We start from the raw sequence: 20,607 nt of genomic DNA, 5'->3' as shown, positions 1-20,607 counted from the left end.
GACTGGATGGGCTTTAAGGTCCCTTCCCACCCAAACCATTCTGGGATTCTGTGACTCATAAAAGTCTCTGCACATCCCAAAGGGAAACCCGTAAAGAACTGCCTGTGCCCAAATGTCTGATACATGTTTAGGATCATGTGAGAGGCAAGATATTGGATTAGGAGTTAGAAAAAGAGTTTGGGAGTCCTGACTTTTGGAATCTCACTGTAGGCACTGGTGTCCCAAGAACACAGTCTCAGGTAGGCAACATCCCATTGTTCTGTGAGACACATCCCCAGCTTTTCTCCTGATGTCCACCTGACATTTTTGTTTTCTCCTTCTACCCCAAGATCCTTGAACCTCAGAAAATCTCTCCAAAGCTTCTTCAATCTTAGCCTCTTCCACTCAGCACTCCGAGGTTGGTTAGAGACAATTGCTCACATTTTTCTGAAGAATTACCCTCTCCTTGAACTTATTTCCCCATCAAGCCACTTCAGCTCCTCTCCTTGAGCTTAGAAGATGACTAAGTCAAGGTCTTTGTCAGAGACAGACTAAACACATTCCCTACATTGTTCTTGCCATCAGAGTCCTCTGTCATGTTTTCCTGGTGTGCTTCATGTCCCAATACCAGTGCAGAGCCCACAGATCACGAATGTGCATTTTTCAAAGGGACTCTCCATGAAGGTCTATTAGCAAGGGATGAGTAATGGTTTGACAGAATAGATTTAAGTGGCCCCTTCTGAATCATCTTGGCAGTAATAGAGAGAGTGTGTCCATTTTTTGATTAAATATTTCCAGTGCCATTAGCTCGGGTGAAGTAAACAACCTCTGTTGAGTTTGCCTGCTAACCACAACCCAAAGGCCTTTGATCTCTCTGTTATCAGAGACTGAGCCAGTGGTTTGGATGGGGATAAAGATCATGGAATCATTGCTAAAGTATCATCAAAGAGTTTGGAAATGGGTCTTTACTCTCTCCATGTTCACCCTCAGTGGATGTGGCTGCAGGGTTTTGGCAAAGAAAATCAACAATTAACCTTCATTTCCTGGGCAGATTCCCTAAGGCAGGGTCTGTGTTCATTGTTGTCTGAAAGAGGCTGTACCAAATTTCCATATTCTTTGCTTGTATCTTATTCTTAAATATTCCAGCTCCTGATATCTTGTGACTTAGTTTCCATCTGAAAGGAAAAGGTAGACTGCAGCTCTTTTTTCTAGTTAACAGTGTGGAATACAAGATATTTTCAGCCTAAATATAAAAATATATTTATTAATACATGTATAAAAAGGAAAACAAATCAGTATGAATGACACATTATTTTTTTTAAATGGATGCTTTGTGCTTAACCAGCAAAACAAAGCTGATTTTTGGGCATTAAGCTGATGATTTTTGGCCATTTGTGATTGAGTTCAGCACAGAGAGTGGTCAAGAACAAACAGCTTTGCAGTGTGACTGTAATTCCTTGCGTGAGTGTAGTTTTTTTTCTGGTGAGGGATAAGCCAGATAAATTGGATGGGAGTGAGCACAGGCCCTGCTCGGGGATGTCACGGCTCACGGATCCACCAGGGCTTTGAAGGACTCCACCAGAATATGGATGGGAATGAGTCAGGCTGTGTCATTTCCCTGGATTTTTGCCAGAGGCTCTTAAAGGAACCAGACCCATGTGGGGTGGGATGGCAGTGGAGAGAAACCTGCTCGTGTTTCACAGCTGCCAAAGAGGAGAGGGAAGGGGGACCAGGAATGGGCCTGTTTCTGGAATCACAGAATCACAGGACATGCTGAGCTGGAAGGGACCCACAAGGATCATCCAGTCCAACCCTCAGCCCTGCACAGAACCATCCCCAAGAGTCACACCCTGTGCCCCAGAGGATCATCCAAACCCTCCCTGAGCTCTGTCAGCCTTGGGGCTGTGCCCACTGCCCTGGGGAGCCTGGTCAGTGCCCAACCAGCCTCTGGGGGAAGAACCTTTCCCTGAGATCCAACCTGACCCTGCCCTGGCACAGCTCCAGCCATTCCCTGGGTGCTGTCCCTGGTCCCCCCAGAGCAGAGCTCAGTCCCTGCCCCTCCTCTGCCCCTCCTGAGGAAGCTGGAACTGCAGTGAGGTCTCCCCTCAGTCTCCTCTTCTCCAGCTGAACACACCAAATGCCCTCAGTGTCCTCACGCGGCTTCAAATCAAGGCCCTTCCCCACCTTCTTTGCCCGCCTTTGGACTCTCTCTAATGGTTTCAGATCTTCCTCATGCAGTGGTGCCCAAAGCTGCCCCAGTATTGAGGGTGAGGCTGCCCCAGTGCAGAGCAGAGAGAATTTGCTGGAGGCACCTCCTGAGGTGCTGAGGGACACACGTGCTGTCCTGTGTCCTGGACAATTCCTGCTGGGACTGAAGGGGGGTTGTTGCTTGCACCCAGCATTGGAGCAGTGAGGAGACATTCCCTGTCCTTGGTTCAGGCATATTCCTGTTTTTCCATGGCACTAATCAGTGTATTAGGGCTGACAGGTGTGACCAGTGTGCAGAGTCCATGCTCGAGCATCTCTCCTGAGTGAGCTATTCCAGTGCTCTGGTGCATTGCTGGAGGCATTCCTCCTGGTTATTTGGAGAGCTGGCTCCTTCCTCCTGTGCCTTCTTGTTCGATAACTAAACCTGAACACTTCTGGCCTGGTTTGGGGGGTTATTTTATACAGTCTGGGGGTTTTCTTTCATTTTAAGGCTTATTTTTTGAGCCATCTGTCACACCAAGTGATCCTCCATCAAGATATAATCCAGTTGATTGGCCTACTTTTCAAGAACAGTAGCTTTAGGTTTGTGTGCCACTGCTGATAAGACTTCAGATTGCCCAGGTCCTTTCCTCAGGAGGGTGGAGGAGGCAGCAGTTGATCTAATCCTGCTTGGCGTCGAAATGTCGCTTGAAATGAAATTGCATTTTGCTGAATGAAACTGAGAAATGGGAAAGTAATACTGCAAATATGTTGTGCCATGTGGGACCTTCTGCCTGGGAAGCTTCCTAAGGAAGCTACAGCAGAGTTGATTATCCCACAGAACAAACTCTCTCTGAGCTGTCGCTCGTGTTGCAAGAGGTGAAAATGTGGCATCCGGGGTTTCTTCTGTAGAAAATACTCCCAGCCAGGAGACAGAGAATCATGGAATGGTTTGGGCTGGAAAGGAACTTAAAGACCATCTCATTCCAACCCCCTGCCATGGGCAGGGACACCTTCCACTAGCCCAGGTTGCTCCAAACCCCGTCCAACCTGGCCTTGGACACTTCCAGGGATGGGGCAGCCACAGCTTCTCTGGGCAACCTGTGCCAGGGCCTCCCACCCTCCCAGGGAAGGATTCCTTCCCAATCCCAATGCCAAACGGACCTGAAGGACTGACACAAAAATCCCAGGGAGCGTGTGGCTCTGGAATATGGGCACTGCTGGATAACATTCACTCTGCTGGCTCTGATTTTAGTGCTGGAGTGTCCCATGTGCAGCCTCCTCCCTCCCTCCAGCCCTGTCCTGTGTTACAGCTCCAGGAAGGAGCGGCGTGGTTTGCATTTGGCATCTGCAGTTGGGGGCAGAATTACTGGCTGTGACTTTCATGCCACGGAGCAGCCAGGTAAAAGCAATTCCAGAGAGCATTAGGAGATCAAGTAGGTCAATTGAAAGGAGGAAAAATTACCATCAGTTCTCTGCAATTAAACTGTTATCGCTCCACATGAAGGATCCCGTTTAGAGGAAGGCATAAAACCTGAGAGTAGAGGTGACTGAGAGAATAAATTCTCATTTTTAATTCCAAAGCCAGAGAGGGAACATCCATCAGGAGGTGTGAGCAGATCTCTCTTTCCTTCTGTTTCCAGCCTACTTTTGAGCAGAGCCCATTTGGAAATCTCTCAGCAAAACACTTTTTTCATCAGGCAGCACAAACTCCTCCATGTCACAGTTTTAGCAGAGACATTAATGACAGATAAACCCTTCCTGAGCAGGGCTTGTGGTTTGGGAGGTTGTGGTGGCTGGCTGTTAAATTTGGGGCAGTGGCACCTCAGAATAGCAAAGGTCTTTATGACCAGGGCAGTCTTCTTGGAGCTGGGGCATCCTGCTTCAAATCCCTGATCCCTTTCCAAGGCCAAAGAGCATAAATAACTTTGAACTGCTCTCATGTGCATGGGAGGACACCATCCAGACCCTTTTTCCTAGTAAGAGAAGTTATATCACATGAAAGGAAGGCAATTTCTGTGGTTGGAACCTCAGTCTAGATTGACTGAACTGGTTTGAAGTTGATGTTAAGACAGTAAGAGTCCAGTCTTGTAGTAAATAAACTACATCAAAATAGTTTACACAGGAAATGTTTTCAAATGCAGAAGTTGAAAGGCCCACTTGCATCATTCCTATTTTTTAAGGGCAGGGAATGCAGAGGAGGAAGAAGCCAGGTCTGCAGTTGCTTGGGGGTTTTCTGTTTGGTTGGTTGTTCACTTACCTTAGAAATATCAGAATTGTTCGGGTTAGACTTTGACAAGCAAGAGAAGGGGAGAAAAATAAAGGTCAGAATGTAGCCTTCACATTTGCTGGGGTGTCACTTCCATTCCCTGACAGCTGTGCTTCCACCGTGACCCCCTGGCTCCTGAAACTCCCTCCAAGAGGACCTATTCCCCTGCTCCTGGGGCATTGGAATGAAGGAGCTGTAAATGAAAACAAGCAGCTTGCAGAGTGTAGGGCAACCTCATCTCTTCTGCTTGGAACTGTGGCTGTATCGAGTCCTTGCTTGGGAGATGTTGCTTCTCTTTCCCTTCTCATCCAGGGAATGTTCAAATTGTTCCCTGGGAGGGTGGGCAGGCCCTGGCACAGGTTGCCCAGAGAAGCTGTTGCTGCCCCTGGATCCCTGGAAGTGTCCAAGGCCAGGTTGGAAGGGGCTTGGAGCAACCTGGATAGTGGGAGGTGTCCCTGCCATGGCAGGGGTGGGACTGGGTCTGTAAGGTCCCTGGATGCCTTGTCCCCTGCTCCCTGCCTCTCCTGCCTTCCCTTTGGGTTTTAATTCTGTGAAACAGGGATGATCCCAGGGACTGCAGACAGGTGAAATCTGTTGCAGTGGAATACCTGGTAACTGGAAAATTGTGATTGCTCAAAAGTGAGGTGAGGAGAGACAACATGGAGTGTCCAGAAGCAAAGAGCAGATTGACAGTTCCTTGCTCTGCCTGGTCAGAGTCTCTGCAGGCTCAGCTTAAAAATGTAAAGCAGAAAAGCCAACATAAACAAGTGCTCAAAATCCCATTGACAGCTTTAGGCTCGGGACTAGAGGAAAAAAGAAACAGCCCAAGTGCAAAGGATGTTTATGAGACTGAATGTCCAGGGTTTGTTTACTGCTCCTCGTGGCTCTGCCAGCCTCGGCTCTCCCAGCTCAGGAGCTGCCTTGGCTTTTGGGGGGGATTTCTGGAGCAAAGCACATCTTTCACTCTGGAAACTTCCTTCCCTGTTCATTCAGCAGGAAGGACGAGGTGCCCAACAGCCCTTTTCTCCAGTTTTATCCAGGTGTGATTATTTCTCCTCAGTCTCGGAGCAAAAAGGTGCCCCAGCCACAGTGTCCTGCTGGGGATTTAGCCTAAATTATGTAAAATAGGTAGTTGTGGATGCAGCAATCAAAAGAGATGAGGGGGAAGATGGGAAAGAGGGAAGAGAGGCACAAAGAGATGATCTTCCTTGAAGAACTGCAGTAATTCAGTTGCACAAAGAGAATCTAAGGCTGCAAAGTCCCACTCCCGTTCTTCATTCTCTGCCTGTAGGAGCCATCAATAATTTGACCATTATGGGTTTCTCTTTTATTGAATTTCTTGATTCCAGGAAGGCTCTGGGGGGTTGTGCTGCGCCTTGCTAAAACCGAGAGTATCAGATTCTCAGAAAGAGACTGGCCTTGTGAGGTTTTCAGGCCTAAACTATTTAGGAAAGGATTTTTTTTTTTTTTGGTCTGTTTATCTGAACTCAGAATGAACTGCTGAAACATTTGAGGTTTGTCCCTAATAAAAGCATAGTTTTGAATCTCTGGAACATTCTGCAGCATAAATATGGCCTTCAGAGTGAGTGGAGGTGGGACATGTTTTGCCTGCAGTTGAGGCTTGCTCTTCCTTTAAACTCAGATTTAAGGATGCTGAAATCTCACAGATTGATCCCCCTTCCCTTGAATAGTGGGAAACTTAACTCCTGCAGCCAAGGGATGGGAATTTGAATCTGAGATCTGTAAAGTTTACACTCAAACCTGAACCTTTATTGAATGTTTGCTGGGACCTGCCAGTGGGACTTGTGGGTTAAACCACTCTCTGTGCTTGTTTTTGCTGGTTGTCTCCAGCAACTCCCATTCCAGCCCCCACATCTGGCACTGTGGACCCTTGTACCAGTGGGACAGCATTGCCCATATTGCATATCCCATATTGCATCCACCGTGGGGATTCCTGAGCGTTTTGTATCCTCCTGCAATTCCACCTGGTTGCCTTTTGGCCTGGCTCTGAAAACCTGGACTGATGTGAAGATCAGTATTTGCAGCAGCAAAAGATGTGGAGATGCCCACATTTGATGAGGGGTCATGCTCTCTCGCACTGAGTTTGAAAAGGGAATTTTTCCCTGATGCAGTTTGGAGCCCAATGGTGGGCAAATAGTTTCCCTGTCAGAGTTGTTAAGATTTACAAAAAAAATGGCAAAAACCCCCACTTTAGAACTGCTCTCCTGGAAGTGCATCGTTTTGCTGCCAAGCTTAACCATTCCTTGCTAGAAAGGAAGTTGCATTTCATGACACAACCACCTCTCAAGCCAAAAGCCTGAAATTTCCTTTTCTGAGAAGGTCGAAATGGACATTTCACTAATTTTTAAGTTTTGTTGCAACTTCATTATCTTCCAGCCAGGAAGTTGGACAAAACTAATCCTCGTCATGAGAGGTTTTGTTTTCAGCAAATCCAACATTTTGTTTTACCCATAGAAAAAGACTCCTGGAAAAAAATTCCTGCTTTGGTGTTGGCTTCAATTTGAACAAAACAACAGTGTCTCCTAGTGGCTGACTCCAGGGGGATGGCCACATCCATCTTGGCTTTTGAGTGGCTCTTCCTTGACCCTCCTCCTGGATCTTTGCTCATCAGGGAGCAAGAGGAGCGGGAAATGTTTGCTGTGAGCAATAAACCATTTCATGAGGCATAAAAATATCCATGGAGTGTTTTCCGGGCTCCGGTTGGTGTCGAGAGAAGGTCATTACACTTGAAGGCTGCAGCACTGGGTGTTTGGCTCATCTGCTGCTCTGCTTCCACTCCAATAATCCGAGAGCTCCCGGCAGCGGCTTGGCCGGCGCTCAGGGCCATCCATCCTTGTCCTGCCTCCGTGCCCCTGCTCCAACATCCCTCCTGACAGCAGTCCTTGTCACCCTGTTAGCTCTGCCTCACGCCACACATGATCCCTGAAGGATAATGAGATCCCTGCTCCGAGGTTGGCTCTGCAGTGCCTGCTGTCCATCAGCCTCGCCCCGGGCTCTGATCTGCTGGGTCAGCTCCTCAGCTGGGCCACCTCCTTGTCCTCTGCTTCCCCTCTCTCCCCTCCCCTGACTGATCACTGCAGCTTTTCTCCTGCACTCCCTGAACTTGTGTACAAAACAAAAGTCACGGTGCTGGAGACAAAGCAATAAGGGCACAAATTGTCAGAGGAAATTGGTAAATCGGTTCAGGCAATGACATTGGCAGATGCCATGTGCTCAACAGGCCACAGACAAATATCGACCTTGGCTTAGAAAAATTGGGATTTTAGAGAGTAACAACCTGCAAATTCTTTTTATTTGCCTCAGGGTGTTTTTAGGTTTGTTCAGCTCAGTCTGTTCAAGGAGGACACGCTTTTTTTGGTAATAGCTCTGAGAATGACTTCCCATCAGTGTTGGGTTAATGGTTGGACTCGATGATCTGAGAGGGTTTTTTTCCAACCTTAATGATTCTGTATTTGCATAAGTCCAGGATTAGGGGGGTTGAAGTGATCATCAGCTCTCCAAGTTTTGATGGTGAAATTGTGACTCTTGGTAGCACATCTGGCAGCAGCAGCAAGGTGAGCTTGGAGAGCACCACACTAAGCTTGACTTCAGAGGATGAGGTGGCTGCTGTGTGGCAGAGTACGAGGGTCTGGAGGTAGCAGTGGGCAGGTTTTCCATGTGTCCCAGCAGAAAGTGCTACAGAACAACCCCACCAAGCTGCAGTTGGACAACAGCTCGAGGACACTGTGAGTGTGATGTCCTGTCCCAACTGTGACTTACAGTGACTGTGTCCCCTGTCCCCACTGTGACTTACAGTGACTGTGTCCCCTGTCCCCACTGTGACTTTCAGGCTCCTGGGAGCCCACGGGGCTGTTTCAGCTCAGTCTCTGTTGGGGCTCTGGTTCGGTGCCACCCCCGAGCACCCCTTTTCTTCAGCTGTGTTTTCATTGCTGAGGGATGTTTCATTGCTGCCCAGGATGTTTTGGCACCATCAGGGAAGGGAATGGGGTGGATGTAAGGGTGGGAATCCCCTCCCTGCAGGAAGAAGGTGTGAGGAGGGCAGGCAGGTGATCCTGCTGCTCACGTGCTTCCTGGAGACTAAAGAACTGAAAATTGCACAGTCCTTCCTCTGGTGTCCCTTGGGAATTGGTGTGCATGGACTGTAACCATGAGGACTGAGCTCTCAGTGCTTTCTCCTGGATAAATGGTTGAGCAACAGACAGACTGTTGCATAAAGTGATTTAGCAGTGAGTGATGGTTCATTAGCAGCCCACAGGTTGGCACTGCCTGTAGGAGGGGATGTCTGGGCTCTTCCTGCAGTCAAGTTAACTCTTTCACCCTCTCCTTCCACTGCCAAGGGTTTGGTTTGCAGAGTGTGGAGTTAAATGTGGTGGTGCCACAGTATTACAATGCTCTCTCCCTTCGGACCCTCAGATAGTGCAACAACATCCCCAAGAAACAGCCAGTTCTTACCGTGGTGTCTAATGAGGGACAGGGAATAAAGGAAACCATTGTCAGTCCAGGAGATGAGTCAGATATGAAAATCACACCTTTTCCTAGACAATGTTATTACACTGAGGAAAAGGAAATGAAAAAGACTCGTTTTCTCTTGCAGAGGAACAAGCCTTGAACTAGAAATGTAGAAATGCACGTTGCAGAGCCTGGTGCTGTTTGAGGGAGCAGCTCCAGGGACTGGGCCAACCCCATCCCTCCTTTTGTGTCTGTCCCTGCTGTGCCAGAGCCTGAGGGCTGGACAGTCACTGCTGCACTTGCCAGGAAAAGAGGATCTCAGGCTCTGTCTGAAAACAAGATTGTAGCCCAAGGTAATTCGGTGCTGGTGACAGAGGAGGGGAATGGAAAAATCTTGGATTTGAGCTGCATGAAGCCTTGTAAACTTAGAGAAACCCACACTGGTCCTGGAGGGAATCCTGAGTCTCAGGTCCACGCTGCTGTCACTTGAACAAAATCTGCTCTGTGTTACTAACCAGGACTTCAGAAGGAAAGATCATTTTGGATCTTTTGGGGACAATTTCCAAGAGGAGACAAATATCTCAAGGGATGTAAAACTATTGATCCTACTGACTTTCACTAACACTTGTTTGCCTAATTCTCTTAAGAGATATCTGGAAGAGAAATACTTTGGTTTAATGTCGGTTTAATGTGAATATTCATCTATCCAAACCAGGGGTCCTGGTTTGGATAAAGCAGTATCCATAAAGTTCTGCTGGGGTTAGTGCAGGAAAAGCAGCCTGACCCATGTGAGTCCAGACAGAAGCTTAGAAACCACACCAGCCATTCAAATGGATAGTTGTATTTTGGAACAGTAAATAACCCCTCTCCTTTGGAAAGCTTTAATTTTTTGGGCCCATGCAGTGGGCACAGTTGTTCTGCAGCTGCCCCAGAACCGGGCTGGGATTCTGTGTTTCCACTAAGACTCACGGGGACCATCCATGAGGTTTGTCTGCTGTCCCCCTCAGACATTCTCCTGCCTCCATGGCTTTCCAGGAGGAATATGGGAAGGTGTAGCATTTGTGCACCGTTATCGCAAATCCCAGTGGGAGGAACATTCCAGGCTTTCCCATTTCCTCTGTGCATCTCTTTGACCCCGTTGCTTCTCTGCCTCGTAGCCGGATGAGTTGACCAACGCCTTGGAGATCAGCAACATCGTCTTCACCAGCATGTTTGCCCTGGAGATGCTCCTGAAACTCCTTGCCTTCGGCATCTTTGGCTACATCAAGAACCCCTACAACATCTTCGACGGGATCATCGTTGTCATCAGGTCACTGCTGGTTCTTTCTCTGCTTTTCCGAGGGCTCAGCCTGGTTGGGGAGTGGGATGGGGAGAAGGAATGACGTGGCATGTGTTAATCCAGGGCTGGGATGTGCTATAATTGTGCTGGCATTTTAGATCCCTGTCGTTTAGAAGGGCTGTCCAAAGTAAATGGACCTGGCAGATGGAGAACAAAGTCTATTTATGCCACACATCTGGCACTGGGGGTGATTTTCCACCAAAGTGCAGAGTGGCTGGTCCTGGGAAAGGAGAGCAGTGAGTGTCCATATCCCAGGAGAGTGCCCCCTCCCTGTCCCAAATGAACACAACTCGGGCTGGAATGGGGGAAGCAGGAGGGAAAGAGGGCACTGCTCTGCTGTCCTCTCCCAGGGAACACTGTCCCAGCCTAAACTGGGGGTGCCACAGCACGTGAGCGAGAACTTGTGCACCCCTCAGAGCTGGGATTCTTTCCAGCAGTGCTGGTCAGTAATTTGGGGCAGAGAATTCAAGGGAGACACAGATGCAGACCAGGATAGTGCTCTTGGCTTCCCTTGGCCCATCTCTTTGATTCAGAGAAGGGAGGAGCAACAAAGACCTGAAACACAGGTCATTCTGTGGCCTGATGAAACCAACCCCTCCAGCAGATGTAAATCCCTGTGGATGTTCATGGTACAAAGCCATGATCCATGTTCTGTGGGTGGGCTTGGGACAGACTATAGTGCTGCAGCCTGACAGGGGATGTGCTGTGAAGAACCACAGAAAACCAGGGAATTAAAGAATCAAAATCCAGCTGTGATGGAGATAAGTTGTGCATGTGAAGGTGAACTGGGAGTGAAGGTGTTTTCCAGAAGCAACAAAGGAGCAGGCAAATAAACACTCCCGTGGGGCTTGAAGGGTGCAATCCCTGTAGGAAAAGCTGTAGGAAAACCACCCTCAGGGCTTCCCCCAGGTGGTGCTGCTGGTTCCAGCTGTTGTCCCGTGTTCCTGCAGTGTCTGGGAGATCATTGGGCAGTCGGACGGGGGCCTGTCCGTGCTCCGGACGTTCCGGCTGCTCCGGGTGCTGAAGCTGGTGCGGTTCATGCCCGCCCTGCGCCGCCAGCTCGTGGTGCTCATGAAGACCATGGACAACGTGGCCACCTTCTGCATGCTGCTCATGCTCTTCATCTTCATCTTCAGGTACCAGAGGCTTGCAGCTCTTCTCTGATCGATTGCCCAGCTTGGTTAAGGGACGTGGAGGTTGGAATAGTGAGACACTGCAGGCTCCTGGGGGGTAGAACTGCTCACAGCAGACTGTTTACCCCTTTTCAGTTTGTTTTTCCTGCAGTTCTCTAGTTCTGTAGGTGAATGAAGATCACAATCAGGCAACAATTGCTCCTCAGGTCCCTGAGAGGCTCCTTTAGCTGTGCCAGAGGACACTGTCACTGCTGGACTGTACCAGTGTTATATTTGTGATGGAGGTTGTGCAGACCCCAAGACATTGGTCTGTTTGACCCTATAATCCTCCTTAAGACCCTTTTGTTGGAAACTAGTTGGATTAGGGAGCTGGCAACATGGTTTGTCATTTTCTAGGTGAAGGAGGTCCCTTTAGTGTCAAAAATTGTAATGAAATATGGCACAGAAGAGCCAAATTGCAGGGTCTGAGCAGTGATCATGGCAGTGCTGGAGCAGATCCTGTCTTCCCAGGAGATTCCACCAGCACCCAAAACACTGGGAGGGGAAAAGTGTCCAAAAAAATCACTGCAATCCTCCCTGCAACCGCATTTCCCACAATAATGTTTCTCTCCTCTCCCCCTCTCCCCACTCCAGCATCCTTGGCATGCATCTTTTTGGATGCAAGTTCAGCCTGAAAACTGATACAGGAGACACAGTTCCAGACAGGAAGAATTTTGATTCCTTGCTTTGGGCCATTGTCACTGTATTTCAGGTAAGCTCTGGGTCCTTGGGGGAGTTTTAATGTGGAACATGTGGACTTTTTATTTCACAGAACTATTCCAATAAGTGTCAAGTTCAGTTATTAGGGAAGAGAGATTGTGTTTCTGTGTCTGTAAGCCCTGATAAAGAAGCAATCTGCTAAAATCAGCGCCGTGCATGTCTCTTGTGAGCAAAAGAAGGAAATCCACCCTTATTTTCCTTTTATATCATCAATAAGATCAAGACCCACAGTCTGCTGCCCATTCTGCCCCTGTTCTGCAGACTTCTGTCTCCTTACTCACCTGCACTGCCCCAAAAGTGCACTTTGCAAACAATTCTGTGTAACTGGGAGTGCCAAATACTGTCACAAATCAGAGCTGGAAGTGCTGGGAAAGTCTTTATGTAAAAAACTGTGTTTCCTCTGCAGCCAAGATCTGGTTTGTGCCTGAAATTACTGACATATTCCGCAATAAACTGCTATCTCAAGGACAATTTTAATACAAAGATTAGTCTTTTCTGTTTCAAGGCTCAGACTTTAGAGCCCCAGTGCTACGAGTGGAGCACGGTGTAAATAACATTAAGCCAAGTTTCTCAGCACAGGGTAGGTGTTCACCACAGCATCATTCAGGGTGGAAACCAGCCTGGAGAAAAATAGAACTGTGAAAAACAGAATTTCTTGCAAAGGAGCAAAGGCAAATCAGCAGCAGCCTCAGAAGTTCACGTTTTTCTCTCACCAACACACGGATTTCTGGATTTATCCTGGCACTCCCTTGGGAATTGCAGTTGGCACAGAGCACAAGGGCTCAGCCCTGTGTCCCATGAAGGGTGTTTAGTGCCATGACTCAGTGCAGCTGAATTCAGCCCTGTCTCCCCAAAGCTGCCTTGTTTGCAGGAGAATTTGAGGCCGTTTTCACTGCAAGCACAAGTTAATGTGGAACACAAATCTGTCATCCATTTTGCTTAGACCCCAGGATTTTTGAGCTCCAGGAAAGCTCTGAGGAAATCCCTTGGAGCAAGGCTTTTTGCAAGGATGTGTGCTTATTTTTTTTTTGCCCAGCTTGTCAGTGCTTTTACCTAAAGGAAACCACTTTGCTTCCCTGAATTTCTTGAGCCACCCAATGTCATTTATCCCATCAAATATCCTGTCCCTTACCCTTTCCTTCAGCTCCAGTTGGCTTATAAAGAGCAGTCTGAAAGGAGACAAGATCTGTGGCCTCAGGTCTGTTATCTGCTGATGGTTATCAAAGGAGGCAATACCTCCACGAAATAATGGAATTAGGATGAGTGCATCCTTCATGATATCTGGGATCTGAACTAGTCCTCCGAGTGCCAGAGGGGAGGTTTGGCCAGGAGAGAGCTCTCATGTGAAGATCTAAATAAAGGACATTTTTGCTGCCTTACCTTGTGAGACCTGTGAGTGATTATGCTCAGAAAAGGTCAAAAGCAGGGGAAGGAATGGCTGAGACGGTGTTTGAACGTGGTTGCTGTGCATGGGAGGAGTAATTGGAGCCTTCCCTCTCCCTTCCCTGCAGATCCTCACTCAGGAGGACTGGAACGTGGTCCTGTACAACGGGATGGCCTCGACCTCCTCGTGGGCAGCTCTGTACTTCGTGGCCCTGATGACCTTCGGGAATTACGTCCTCTTCAACCTCCTCGTTGCCATCCTGGTGGAGGGATTCCAGGCAGAGGTAAGAGGTGGGAGCAGAGGGAAGGAGAGCACTGACACACCTGCAGGGATGGGTCTGTGTCAGTGCAACATCCTGCCATGCAAACAGCCCAAAATTTAAAGTTGAGGGGTGTAGATGAGCTGGGCTGGGCATATGAAGCTCTTGCAAATCAATCTTCGTAATTAAGGCCCACTGGGTGTATCATGGGACTGGGGAGACCAGGATTTTGGTTGATCTGCTCCAGGGTCTGTTGTGTCACACAGAAGAAATCATTTAGGAGTAATTTTACTCAGCAAGTCTCCCATATATCCTGTGTTTTGCATTTCTTTATGGCAAGCCTCAGGCCTTCTATTCTATATTCTATATTCCATATTCTATAATCTATTATATATATATTATATATATTTATTTTTTTTTCTACTCTATGGAAGACCTTATATTGTAGCCAGTTCCAGTCATGTGGACCAGGCAGGACGTGACCTGGGGCTCAGTCCAAGTCTTCCTTTGGGACTCTGTCCCTCCTGTGTTATTTGCACAGCAGCACAAGTAGCCCAGCTGTTAAAAAGCTGCATTTCAAGGCTTCAAACTTTAAATTTTGAGATATTTAGGATGATTCTTTAAGGGAGAAGAAAGTTTTCTCTGCTGAGCAGCCTGGCAGCCTGCAGGTATCTCTGTACAGAACAGATCCCATTCCTTACCTGCCCTCTTGGAGGTTCATGACGTGCTCATGTGAAGCCAGGAAGGGGCAGCCTCTGAGTGCAGAACCCTCTGAGTGCCTGATCACTGAGCCAGACAAATGGCTGGGCTTTAAGCTCAGGCTTAATGGCTCCTTTCAGAGCTGTTATGGACCATGATTTAAATGTGTGTAAGCACTGGATTGCAAAGCTTGTATTACTCACTCAGCACTGCCTCTGAAAAGGCCACCAACCACGGGCATGACATTTGCAGGGCACAGTTTGCTCTCCACTCCCAGTTCTTGTAAACCCTGACATGGAGCCCATGGGCTTGTCAGTTGTCTCAGGGAGAGGAATCAGCTGTGCTGCAGAAAACCCTTCTCAGGGCTGGATTTCAGCTACCAAGCCTTGCACTTATAAATCATGGAATGCTAGAGTGGTTTGGGTTGGAAGGGACCTTAAAGTTCATCTGGTTCCAACCCCCTTCACTAGACCAGGTTGCTCGGGGTCCCAGCTCTGGTTGTGAACCAAAGATGTTTACAGCCTCATTGGACAACTTTGGGAAGAAGTATCAGTGGAGCTGGGTTTTCTTTTGTCATCCCTGGTTCTGTTGGTTGGTTGGGATTATGGCAGAATTCTTGTTTTGTCCCCTTTGACTTTGCCCTCTGACAGGGGGTTGTTCTTAGCAGTCACTAAAGACACCGAGGGCACTTCTCCTCCCTTTTTCTCTTACTGAACTGGAGAGTGACTCCTGGGAGACTTGGGCAGCTGAGAGGGTGCACGTTAGAGCTGCTCTGAACTCAGAACCATCAGCAGTGGTTCAGCAAGGACAGAAAAATTGCCCTGTGAATCTCAGGACACAGTCTCAGCTTGATCCCAGGTTCTGCTCTGCCTGTGGAGCAAGTTTGCCAGGAGTATGCCTAGAAGAGAACAGGGCTTAAATGGCCACAAACCCATTTTTAGTACATTTGTGCTCAGTCCAACAAGCAGCCAGACTTCAAACAGGACCATAATTGCATATTTGTGCTTACATTGTTCCCGTGTCAGTTTGAAATCTACCCCAGAGCTGCTCTGGGAAAGCAGACAAACCTTCTGAAATCATGCAAATCTTTCATCTGCTGGTGTTTCTGCTCTAAAACAGAGAAGATGAATAAGGGAGCTCAAGCCTTTCAGTCATCCTGGCTGCTTGGCTGCACCAGTTTGCAATCCATCACAGACGAAATTAAGTTCGCTGCCACTTCAGCGCCGTGTCTCCAGAAACCGTGGTGATTTGTTCAGGCATCAGTGAGGGAACTGTGCTCCTTCTTCTGGGATCAGCTGCTTTAATCCAACCATTTGCTATCAATTTGCACACATTTTCTGCAGTCTTGATGAATCCAGCCAGAGCAAAGCCAACAGTCTGCTGGAATCTCTCCCGCAGCAAGGAGGAGAAGTTCTTCTGTCCCAGGCTGATCATTTTTGGTAGTAGATATGTTTGAAAGGGAAAATTAACTGGACTTTCAGGAGGAAAGCCAGGGTGAGGGTGGTTGGCTGTTCTCTGTGCTGCCTCATTCCCTCTCCCTCAGCATTGCCAAGAGATTTCCCTACAATCTCAGTTACCAGCCAGCCTGAAGGAAGCAAACCAGGGCTGGGTTTTCACATCTAAGTCAAATTTACAGGGCTGTCAAATCAAGAAGAAAAACCCTTCAGCATCCTTTGACATCAAACCCTAAGTGCTTTCAGCTGGGATCATGGGGAGTGCAAACATGGAACCCCACCATGCCACGTGGTCACTCCTGTGATTGCAGCTGTGTTTTGGTGTTCTCTGGGAATCACTGTTCCAGGAGGCTGGTGCAAGTAGGAAACACGACATGGTAGGAACAGCCACATCATCCTCCTTCCTGTCCAAGTGTGAAAATTAATCAAAATATAGAAGAGGGACTTGCCTGGGGTCATTCCTTGGGGCTGCTCTTAAACAGACTGTTGGGAACAGAGGTGCTGAGTAATCCACATTATCATGTCTGTTAATTATCCCCCTTCTCTCTACAGGGTGATGCCACTAGGTCAGACACGGATGAGGACAAGACATCTGCCAACTTTGATGATGATTTTGAGAAGCTGAAAGACCTCCGAGCAACAGGTGGGGGTTTGTGTCCACATTTTCCTGAGATCAGCTGTGACTCTGCTTCCGTATCTTCTCACAGGAACTTATGGGGGGAAAAACTGGAAGAATCCCTTTTATTTGGCAACTAATCTGATAGCTGAGCCCACAGAGCAGCTCTGCAAAGTGAAAGCTAAATGAGCATTGATATTTCCTTCAAACAGATGTTTTTCTAATTTAAACTCCACGAGAATATTTTGCTGTGTCTCATCATTTCTCCTGTCCCGTTCCCGCAGAATGGTTTGCTGACAGCAATGTTCTCACCCTACTTCTCAGCAGCTTTTCAAATCAATCATGTTCTCATCTGTTCTTTTTGGTTTCCCACACGAATGCATTTGGGTGAGGTTTGATTGATGGAAATGTTGCTGCTCATTTGTGTTACAGGAGGGTCTGGCAATCGATTTGAGGTAAGGCCACACTGTACCAGTGATAAAACATGGAATAGTAGGTGACAGCCTTCACTCTGCAGAGTTTGCAGCCAGAGAGGTGACAAGGATGGATCCCATATTTTAGCAGAGTGAATGGCATGATGGTAAACAGGAGCCACTTTAGTTCCTCTGTACTTTGATTCCCAGCTTGGGCTCTGCTAGGATTACTTTAAATGTTTCTAAACTGGGTTATGTTTCAGCTAAGGAGATGATATTGATTGTGGTGAGCAGATGGAATTCAGCTGAGGAAGGGGCAGAATAATTTGTTGGGGGAGCTGAGATAGAGCTGGATCACAATGAAGTGATGGAGCTGCTCAGTCTGCAGATGAAGCAACAAATCCCAAACACCAAGTGATCAAATATCCATTGCAGATGGTGGGCAGGGAACCCACAGCACAACTCTACACCAGATTTGCACCAACTATTTGTTGAGCAGCTTCAAATAACAAGAGATTTCTAGGGGGAAAAAAACACTGTCACCTCTTCTCAGGTAATACAGGAACAGAAAACAGGACTGGACTTGCCATTGAAGTCCAGGAGTGCTTGTGTGTCTCCCTAAGTCCCAGAGGTGCCAACTGGTGGCTAAACAGCAAAAAGGCTTTAACAATTCTATTGCAAAGCCGTTGGTCTGTAACACATACAGGGCCAAGAGGAATGTGTTTGGCAGATTAGCAAATTTGGAGCTGAAACTTCCACCCCCAGGGTGAATGGCAGTGTTCCCCTGGCCTTCTGTGGTGCAGGTCAGGCATTTGTGCACAAACCAGCAGCTGAACAGATGATCCAACAGAAGCAAAGTGCACTGCAAGAGCAGCCAGAGCAGGGAATGCACTCACTTGGATTCCTCACTGCAGCCCTGCCCTGCTTTCCTGCTGATCCTTCCCCCTCCTTAAGATTGGTTCTGAAAAATGAACTGATTTCTGATGTGAAACCAGGACCCACCAAGCCCAGTAAAGCAGGAACTGGTTCAGCCCTAGTTTTGGGTTTGAAACCAGCCTTTGGTTTGGAGCATCCTGGCACTCTGTAGGGCTGGAGGTGTTAGGTCTGGTTTGGCTTCAGTGTGAACATGGGTTTTACAGCCTGTCCTTGCCCTAACAGCTAAAAGAGATGCTTTTTGTGATGACCACAGTGCCATTAGAGTTCTCTGTTATGGGTGGGGGTGTAAAAGCAGCTTCCATTTCCTGTCCCCTGCTGTTTGCTGAGTGCCTTCCCCATGAAGGGACTTGGAGCACATCACAACTGGACAAAAATCTTTGTGCTGCACTGTAGGACACAGACAGGAGGTGAACTTAAAAGGGTGAATTTAGCCAGTCCTCAGTGTCCTTTCCTCAGAGGCTTTCTCCTAGTCCTCATAACTGTAATTCATCTCTAAATCCCAAAAAACAGTGACTAAAAAAAGCCTCCTGGAGGTGTGCAAGGCCAGGTTGGACAGGGCTTTGAGCAACATGATCTAGTGGGTGGCATCCCTGCCTATGGCATGGAGGTTGGAACAAGGTGACCTTTAAGGTCCCTTCCAACCCAAACCATTCTATAATTCCATGATTCCTTTGGAGAGCAGTGAGTTCCAAGTCCAGGTGGGGCTGAAGGCCTCTTAGGAGGTTGTGGTGTTTGCCTGATGCCTTTTAACACAGTGGGGGGGGAACTTATCTTCTCTGGAAGAGAAGAGGAGACTGAGGGGAGACCTCACTGCAGTTACAACTTTCTGGGGAGGGGCAGAGGAGGGGCAGGGACTGAGCTCTGCTCTGGGGGGACCAGGGACAGGACCCAGGGAATGGCTGGAGCTGTGTCAGGGCAGGGTCAGGTTGGATCTCAGGGAAAGGTTCTTCCCCCAGAGGGTGGTTGGGCACTGACCAGGCTCCCCAGGGCAGTGGGCACAGCCCCAAGGCTGACAGAGCTCCAGGAGGGTTTGGATGATCCTCTGGGGCACAGGGGGTGACTCGTGGGGATGGTTCTGTGCAGGGCCAGGAGTTGGACTGGATGTTCCTTGTGGGTCCCTTCCAGCTCAGCATGTCCTGTGATTCTGTGATTTGGAAAAGTGATTCCCACAGCTGAGCATTCACCCCGTGTCCTCTCTCCCCTCTGCCCAGAGATGAAGATGTACTCCCTGGCTGTCACCCCCAACGGGCACCTGGAGGGCAGGGGGTCGATGCCCCCTCCCATCATCCTGCGCACGGCGGCCACCCCGATGCCCACCCCGAAGTGCTCCCCACACATGGACTCCGTGCACACCTTTGTGGACTCGAGGAGAGGCAGCAACGCTTCCCTGGACCCCGCCAGCTACGATCAGAAGTCCTTGGTAGGTTCCGGGACGTACCGGGATTCGGTGTTTTCCTGCTTGGAAGTCCAGGCCAAGCCCCCTCAGTGGAGATTCACAGCCTGAGACGAGTCGTAAGCTCACACAGTTACCCCAAAACCCCCTCAGAGGAGGAGCAGGAATCTTTTCCCACCCACACTGGCCGTTTGTGGTGTCTCAGAGGAGCTGCCAGGCGATCCCGTGAGGACGAGGCCTGTTTCCCCCCTCGGTTGTATCTTTTTTTGGGTTGTATCTTGGATTTACAAGGGGGGTGAAGCATTGTTTGTCCTCCCCAACCCAGCTGAGCTGTGGTTACAGTGCAGCAGCCCCGCTGGAGGGGAAATAGAGGGAACAAGGAGCGGGCTGATGGACTGCCAGCAGGCACAGCTCATGGAGCAGAGGTCTGGCTGGAGCTCTGCTTTGGCAGCTGCCTGTGCTTGCCTGCAGCAGGGGGAGCGGGAGGGCAGCTCTGTGTAAACAGGCAGCAGGTCAACAGACAAAGTGGATTTTTGCTGCCGCTTATTGTCCCGTTCCTGTGCTCTGTAACTGCAGTATCATGTTCAGATCAGGGCAGCAGACCGTGACGGCACTTCAGGCAGAGGCAGAACCACTATCCCCCTCGGTAAAGCTGCTTAGTCAATGTAATGCTTTTGAAAAGAAAATAGAGATGACTGTTGTTTGCCTTGGGCTTTCATGGGATGGTGAGGTGCTGGAGAGGGCTGTTCATCCTTTGAATCCTTTCTGGGAGAGCACGTCTGTGCCACCAGCCAGAGGCAGATGAAGCAGTCAGAGAAGCAGCACTGAGGAGGAGGAGGAGGAGGGAGGCAGTTTGCCTCGCTTTGTGCTGGGAGGAAGCCATGGAGAGAAAAGGAGTTTCCTTCTGGCTTTTCTGCACTGACCTTAAGCTCTCTCAGTCTGCCAAAGTGCACTGGCACAGCCTGATCTGTGCTAGAAATCTGTGTGAGGAAAAACATTCATTCCACTGCCTTAGGCATTCAATTGAAGAGAAAATATTGGAAACAGGGGCATGATTCCCAATGGACACTTGGGTGCCAGGGGCCCTTTGGAAGGAAGGGAGGTTATGGGCTTGAGGAACACGAGGAAAGAAAACACCACTTCAGCAAGAGTGTCTTTGGGTTCGGTTTTCCTGGAGAATTGGTGTTGTCAGGGCAGTGGGAGGTCACACAGGACGGAGGATTGGCAGCTGTGCCACAGGTGAGGATCAGGAGCACCTTCAGCGTGGCCTTGACTGGGTGCTGGGCTCCCATTCCAAGGTTTGGCCTGATGGAATGG

General features: G+C 48.8%; 1 protein-coding gene across 5 annotated transcripts in view; it reads left to right on the top strand.

The window, feature by feature from the left end:
* CACNA1H (calcium voltage-gated channel subunit alpha1 H) overlaps positions 1–20,607 on the top strand; it is a 115,457-nt gene that overhangs the window by 55,752 nt on the left and 39,098 nt on the right. For all 5 annotated transcript variants that reach the window (XM_064673347.1, XM_064673350.1, XM_064673349.1 and 2 more), the window contains exons 9-14: positions 10,063–10,214; positions 11,195–11,380; positions 12,011–12,128; positions 13,648–13,803; positions 16,485–16,575; positions 19,109–19,317. In XM_064673347.1, the coding sequence (XP_064529417.1) occupies positions 10,063–10,214; positions 11,195–11,380; positions 12,011–12,128; positions 13,648–13,803; positions 16,485–16,575; positions 19,109–19,317 (912 nt within the window). The remainder of the gene's footprint in view (positions 1–10,062; positions 10,215–11,194; positions 11,381–12,010; positions 12,129–13,647; positions 13,804–16,484; positions 16,576–19,108; positions 19,318–20,607) is intronic.

This window comes from Pseudopipra pipra, chromosome 16, assembly GCF_036250125.1.
Source record: "Pseudopipra pipra isolate bDixPip1 chromosome 16, bDixPip1.hap1, whole genome shotgun sequence".
Taxonomy (NCBI): Eukaryota; Metazoa; Chordata; class Aves; order Passeriformes; family Pipridae; genus Pseudopipra; species Pseudopipra pipra.
Note: the sequence above shows the minus strand (reverse complement) of the source record. Positions and strands in the feature narration are given on the sequence as shown.